At 43.0% G+C, this 7,371-nt stretch overlaps 1 protein-coding gene across 1 annotated transcript in view; it reads left to right on the top strand.

The window, feature by feature from the left end:
- Window positions 1–7,371, top strand: part of LOC108746177 (homeobox protein araucan-like) — a 45,007-nt gene that overhangs the window by 18,911 nt on the left and 18,725 nt on the right. The window contains exon 3 of the mRNA XM_018482783.1: window positions 1,846–1,976. Within this exon, the coding sequence (XP_018338285.1) occupies window positions 1,846–1,976 (131 nt within the window). The remainder of the gene's footprint in view (window positions 1–1,845; window positions 1,977–7,371) is intronic.

The following is a 7,371-nucleotide window of genomic DNA, read 5'->3' as shown; positions in this document are numbered from 1 at the left end:
TTTTTTTTTCTAATGGGATTTCTTCCTTTGATCTTTTTCATAGGATTAAGCAGGAAGCACGTGCTCCTAGCGATTCAAATCGACAGACCGATTTTGACGGGCATTACAATATAATAAGAATCAGATTAGCATTGAATGGAGTGAGTAATACGATGAATTGTTGAAAAAAATGCTCTATAAGATTCTTATAAGTCTCACAATGTGCAAAGTAACTTTTATTTTTAAAAAAGTAAGAAACGTAGAAAGTGTTATTTACATCGTAAATATATATATGAATAAATAATGCTTTAAATTTTACGCGATGTCATTCTAAATTATACCTAAAAATTGTACCAATTGTTTTTAAAAGGTAATTGCTACGAAATCGATGCATAACTTTAAATTACGTATATTTTTAATTTATATCATATATCAAATAGCACACAGATAAAGATAAAAAATATTTTGTCAAGAATGATACGGATCTATCTACATTTTTAGAGCACCCTGTAGAAGAGACAATTATAGGTGCTATTGCATTAACTTGATGGACTACGTCGAGCGACACAGAGTATCAAGTTAGAGCCACCTTGCTGTCGCGCCCCCCTAATGCGTCGCATACGTCGCAAGATTTGGGGCGCAACACAACGATTATTGCTACCTTAATTCAGGCGTGCTCATATAATCGGTTAAACCAGCGGTGACCCTGTGTGACTGTGCTCAGTCGTAACAATAGTCCGAAGCGTCGACGTCGGACCACCCGCAGTTCGCCATTAAAGCTTCTGAAAAGAAGAGAAATAAAGACGAAGATACACACGCGCGCGCGCACACACACTCACACATTAACATATATATATCTATATGTTGGTGGAGACCCACTGCGAGGTGGGACTAAGGGCCGAGAGCAAGGCGAAAGAAAGGGAGGGAGAACCAAGGACATCCGTTAGGGCCTTTGGAAATCGAAGTGTAAAGGCAAGCAGGAAATTAAGAAGGTGAACACCGACGACGATGAAGACACGACGACGACGACCACTACGACGACGACGACGACGACGACGACGACGACGACGACGTCGACGACTAGATGTAATACGAAACTCCATGGCGCCAAAGAGACCACTCCTAAGCCGCTGCACTAATAATATCCCCCATTGTGCTACCATTAGCCGCGTAACGTGCCTCCACGTTCTTTCTCTTTTCTCACACCTGCGCTCCTCTTTCTTGCTCTCTTTTCCACTCTTTCCTCTCATATCTCATCTCCTTTCCCCCATCTCTTTGCTCGTGTTTTACAATGTGCCTTTACAACGCGTCTTGTGATGACATTATACACCGACTAACTGACGTCTGTCTGCGATAATGTCTTAGAGATGCCTGGTTAAACCTTCCTTTCATTTACCTCTTAATCTCACGAGGTGATTAAGACGAAAGTAAAAGATGATTGAAAGATTTCTTTCAGAAACATTTATCGTATAAGCTTTTTAAGACTACAAACCACACACTGTGTGTTCAGGTCCAATATTATATTTATACGATCGTGACGATTCCTTATGTCTTTCCAGTCTATCAGAAAATTGAGATGGATTGAACCTTTAAAGGGTTTCTATATACAGGCTTGCGATAATCTCTCTCAGCATGCAGAACATAATCTGTAGCATTAACCATAATGGATCTGTATTAGTTTCCTGAATCACTCGTGTCACGCAAGGATCGATATCGATCGATGCCGCGTTGTTTCTTTTTTAATTTTAACGTCGCGATAAAAAGGATAGCATGTCGATAGCATGTTTACATTGTAGGAGAATTTATATGCGCGATGCAGCGACATACTAAATAAATTAGCGCTTATCATGCACTCTGCTCTTGCAGGGTAATCCGTACGGGCTGAAGGACGCGGGGATGGGCATGACGGCGGACATGGGTGCTGCTTGGGGCACGGCCGCCCTTCAACCTGCCGCCACGGGTTACTACCCTTACGATCCAACCCTGGCCGCCTACGGGTAAGTTTATCGCCAGGTTTCATGGTCTCTCGACTCCATTAGATTAAACTATCTCGAAAGAGAAAGGGAGAGAGAGAACGAGCGAGCGAGAGAGAGAGAGAGAAAGAGAGCGCCATCTCTCCTCTTACCCCTGTCCCGTTACCTCCGCGAGCCGCCATTAAAACAAGAGTCACGATCCCGTCGTACTTGCCACATATATTCCTCGCTGGAAACGTTTCCGCGCGACGACGGTTATCGTTATTGCGAATCCGTAATATCTCCCCCTTAGTCACCCACCTGGAGAAGCACATCGTTTGTGACGTATGGACCATTAAAATCGCGTTGGTCGTATCAGCGAGACGAAGAGCCGTAGCGCTATTCGTCGCTGATAGAAACCACAGCAGACGTAAAGTAACTTTTACATTAATATGATGTATGATACGTCGGATATCCAATTTAAACGTCCAGCTTTAATCTCGTTTTGAGGATAAACAGATACAGCTCGTTTGCACAAGTTGATCGCGTGTAACAACATTAATACGATAGCGTCCGATGTAATCGTCATCGATCGACTTGACATTCGGCCGAAGTAGTTGCCACGACTTCCGAATTCTGTCGAATTCGAAGGGGGTTGAAGGTACCGGCGCTCGAGTTAGGCCAAACACGACGGACGGCTACAAAATGGCTGTAGGCAGCCGAGTGGGCGTATATAATGGAGGCTTCCAGGTTGGACGTGTGTACATACGTATACTGGCATACACACATCGCCACATCGCGAGCATAGGGAGAGCAGTAGGTCTCTCTCCGTAGGAGAGCAAGTGAGTGAGTGAGTTTATTGATTGGCTTCCTCCCCGGGGTTGGCTCGCCCGTTCGCCAGGCCTCTCTCTGCTCTACTCACCACTCTACTCTCGTCTCCGTGTGCTCTCTCGCTCTATACTCATCTCTATCTTTCCCTTCGCGCGACTCTAAACCCCTCTCTATCTTTCCCCTCCCTTCCCCTCTCCCGTTTCTCTCGCACTCCCTCGCGTACGTCTACTCCCTTTCGACTACTTCCTCGGCCACCTCCGTATCCTCCGAACGAGTCGGCTCCCACAGGTGCTTTACTTGCTTCGCTTAGCAACCCTCGTGGCCGCCTGGTGAACACATACACGTACACATACGTTCATGCTCGACGTTCAGAAATAGGCAAGCACGCTGTGACTCACGCAACGGGAGGCTTCTCCCTCCCTCTTCCAGAGCCACCCTTTCGGGTAGTTGTATAGTCTGCATGTGCTCGGCGGCGGCAGCGACGGTGGCGGTGGCGGCGGCGGTGGCGGCGGCGCCTACCAGAGAAACTCCGACGGTAGGCATTGTTTATCGTGGAATTCAGTGCCCTTACTGCCTCGCTCTCTCACCACCTCTCCTGGACAAGCCTCTATTAATTTACTTGCTTAATAATACGACGGCCGCTCTCTCGCTCGTTTCTCCCTCATCTCTGCCCCGGTCGCTCTCTTCCCTTAACGGGTTACTATGAGCCCCGTCACTTTCGATGCCGTCAGACCGCTATTGTTTTACTGGCAGCGTTGAAAGTTGCAGACTACGTTGTATGACGACACAAGGAGGGGGTGCTCCACGCGAGGGTGTAAATTGAAGCGGCTCGATTGGGACGCTCTGACGCGAACGCTCTGATTACAGGAAATGAGAAATATGTCGTTACTGGCACGAAAGGGTTCCTTTGAGGACACTTTGAACAGGCAGAAGTGTCTCTTTTTTCCTGTTGTCTTTACGTAAATTGATTGATTTCTCTGTTTTTCTTTGTTCGCGCTGTTGCACATTCCCACGAATCTTATTGTTTTGTTATTCGTTATTGGACGATATAGATGAATATGTCTGCTTGCTCTTTGTGTGGTAAGACAAAATAGTAACATTTTAAATTCTTAAATGGAAATTTAAATACTGAAATAGCTATTGTGTAGCTTTCAATGTTAATATAATATAAGAAATATGAAATTAAATTTTGTTTTCTTCCATATTTAGATCGATAATTATATATACATAATTATATATACATATATGATAATTATATATATTTAGACCGATATACAAACAAATCTTGTACATATTTAACGATATTATAATTACGCTGCAGCTCTTTTAAAAGGACACTATGTCAGCGAATGCTGCAGTAATACTATCTTAATTTTAATCCAATCGGGAAATACCGCTTTTTATTATCAGTGATCGCTTATAGACATTGACTGTATCGGCTGTATTATAGAAACGTGCGGCCTTTTTCTCTTTGATGATTATCTTTGATTTCCCGTAACCGGTTACTTATTCGTGTCTTTTCTATCGTCTGGAAATTCCTGAAACGGCATCTAATACTTAAAAAAAATCACCTGATATATCGACGCATAGAGCACGTACGAGACGTGCACATTTTATTGATCAACGAGGTAAAAAAAAATTACGCCCAGATTCTCCTCGTATCGTCTTAAAAATAAAATATCGAGGCTCAGACATAGTACAGTTCAATAATTTCATTGATATCGTAATTGCTACTACACTCCCCATTGCTTTGGAATAATGAATAAGAAAAAGGCTGCGAAGTTGGTGATTAGAAATAGACAGCATATCGGTCTATTGTATGACGTGTAGCGATTGCGCGAGTATAAGGGGCGGATCTTGTCGATGGCAGTACGGAGCAAACGCAGCCGTAAGCTATACACGATTGCACAGAGAGGTTTGTATGTGTGTGTATGTGAGAGAAAGAGAAAGATAGAAAGAGCGAGAGAGAGGGGGGAGGGAGAGAGAGAGAGAGAGAGAGAGAGATGCAGTAGGTTGGCTGGTTAGTCGGTAGGAAACGTTTGCACATCCGAACCCGGGCGTAACTATTGAAGCTACCTCTATATATACGCAGCTATACCAGGCTGGAGGACGTAATTACGCGCGTTCTGCCAATATTGGTTAACCTTTCGAGGTTGACGCCACCATATGCAAAGCCTCTAATGAGTCGCTCGAGTGCTGCCAGTGTCTAGCATTACGCGCTTCTCTGTACACCCTTTCGCATTGTTATTATCTCCTTTAGCGAAGGAATTTCTACCGTTTCGATCCCTATCGGTTTAACCTTCCTCTGAGCCTGCCGACAATTTCATTTCACGTATATGATACGTTTCTCTTTCTCCTTTCACTCCCCGGAACGATACCGCGCTTCTAAATTGACGTTACACTCCAATGTATGCAGAAATACACGCAGCAATGCTATAACTCCGAGTTCATTTTGTTATTGCACGAAATCCATTTGCCGAATCCGATATTGCATAAAGTCGACATTTGATTATTGCCCTTTTGACGGGCGATTAACTGATAATAAAAAAGATATTCGTTCCTACTTATTTACTGTTAGTGTCAGATTAAAGATTTTTAAATCATTGAAGATATTTTTAAATAAATCACTCAAAATGCCAGCTTGAATTAACGTTGAAATTCACACGCGATACATTTGATACTTGTACATTTATTGACAAATCACATATTAAAAATTCATATACGTTTTGCTCTTCAAGGACGCTCGTCGCACGATTTTGCTTTAGCATCGACAAAGAGACGATAAGAACGTGTCGGAGAAGTTTATGATAGCAGATAGCGCCATTCACTCGCAATCTACTAGAGTCCGTGAGTTGTCACACTATAAGCATAACGCTTAGATCTTTATACATTCGGCTTTTACATTCCTTCAGTATATATAAACTCATATTATGAAAACTCAAAAACGCTTATTATGCATATTGACTTGTTATTTCGATTTCAATGCATATCACGAAATCCGATCACGATACTCGTGAAGAGAAATATAACATCTTTTTTCTTTTCTGCATTGGACATCTGCTTGTGCGATTTTAATTCACGATAAAACTTGATATTTTCGGAATACCGATAGCTTCATAACTCGAGTGCGAATAACGGTAGGATTTTTCGCGAACCAATCGCGTTGAAACATGCTACAAGGAAGAAAGGAGATTGGACTGATCGTTGCATTCGCCAAGTTTTTACCTTGCTCCCATTCGTCGTCGCATCTACATCGTCGCATATACAAGACGTGATCACATCCGAGCGATTCTCTCTCGGCACGCAACGGTACACTTAGTATGTAAATGTCGATGCGGACTCGTTGTGTATGTAGATAATTGCGTAGCGTAGCACCGGCACGGCCTGGAGTGTGGGAGGCAGCCGAAATTGCGCATATTAACGAAGGAGGCGAATTTTGATTATATCTGCAAGCTTGTATCGTCATTTGCTGTCGATTCCTGACGAGTCTGCGATTTAAAATATGGACTATTACCTTCTTCCGCGAATTTCGTTAACTTTCTCATTTTTAATATTGTCCGATCGCGTCAGAATGGACATGCAAAACTAGAATCCTTATAGTAAGTTCTTATTACAAATTCTTACCATGAATTCTTATTGAAGCAATTATATGCCAAGCTTATGTTATATGATGCTTTGTAAGCTGATAATCCAGAAAATATTAGAGAACTTTTCCCGAAGGAAGAACATATTCGCAATGGAATTAACAATTTTCCGTCGTAATATGGTTCATTGTTTCATTCTTTCACGAATGCTGCCATATGGTCGCAACTTTAACGGCGGAAGCCTATCGAAATCGATAGGACTCCTTCGAGGAGGACTCCTTCATGGCCGCTTTCTTGCGGTAGCAGCAGGCGAAAGGAGGAACACGACCGAAGGAGAGCGAAAGAAAAAAAAGAAACGTAGAAGTCGAGGAGAGGCTCGTTTTACTGGCAGCGTATGCCGGCGGCCGCCTTTCCCTTGTACGAGGGAGTTTAATAGAGGGTGAAACGTCCTCCACCTTCTTCGAGTCAGCCTCCTGCGGATTGCCGTTTCCATCCCCATCGACGCGGTCATCTCGGCAATCTCGGATGCGGATCATAGTGGTAATCGGAGGGTGGTACGGGGAGTGGATTGCACAGCCTCGTGCTCGTTGAGTGAAAGCGTTGAGTGAGAATCTAATAATTCGCCGTTCGTTCGATTTACTTCGATTTCCGCTTTTCTCTTTCTCGCTCTTCGGCTTCTTCCCCGCGTGCACCGAATGATTTCTTTAATCTGATCGCCACCCGACGTGCATTCGCCTAATTCGATTACATAAAGTGGAAATGGATACCTCTCTCTGACAACGAATTTATTTTTAACAGCGCCACAATAAAAATAAAGAATCTGCGATTATTTCCGTATACAATGTTGTAGGAAGTTGTCATGAATCGAATACAGGAATGTATAATATTTGATCGATGTTGCGGTTCATTAAGAATATTTGTTTATTGTACATTATTCGGATACAGTTGTAAATTTAAATCCATTTTCTCACAAAATTTGTAGAATACTCATAAACCGCTGAGAATATTATTTCGAACATTTATTA

Source organism: Trachymyrmex septentrionalis, unplaced genomic scaffold (assembly GCF_001594115.1).
Source record: "Trachymyrmex septentrionalis isolate Tsep2-gDNA-1 unplaced genomic scaffold, Tsep1.0 scaffold16, whole genome shotgun sequence".
NCBI lineage: Eukaryota > Metazoa > Arthropoda > Insecta > Hymenoptera > Formicidae > Trachymyrmex > Trachymyrmex septentrionalis.
This window is presented reverse-complemented; position numbering and strand designations above follow the sequence as displayed.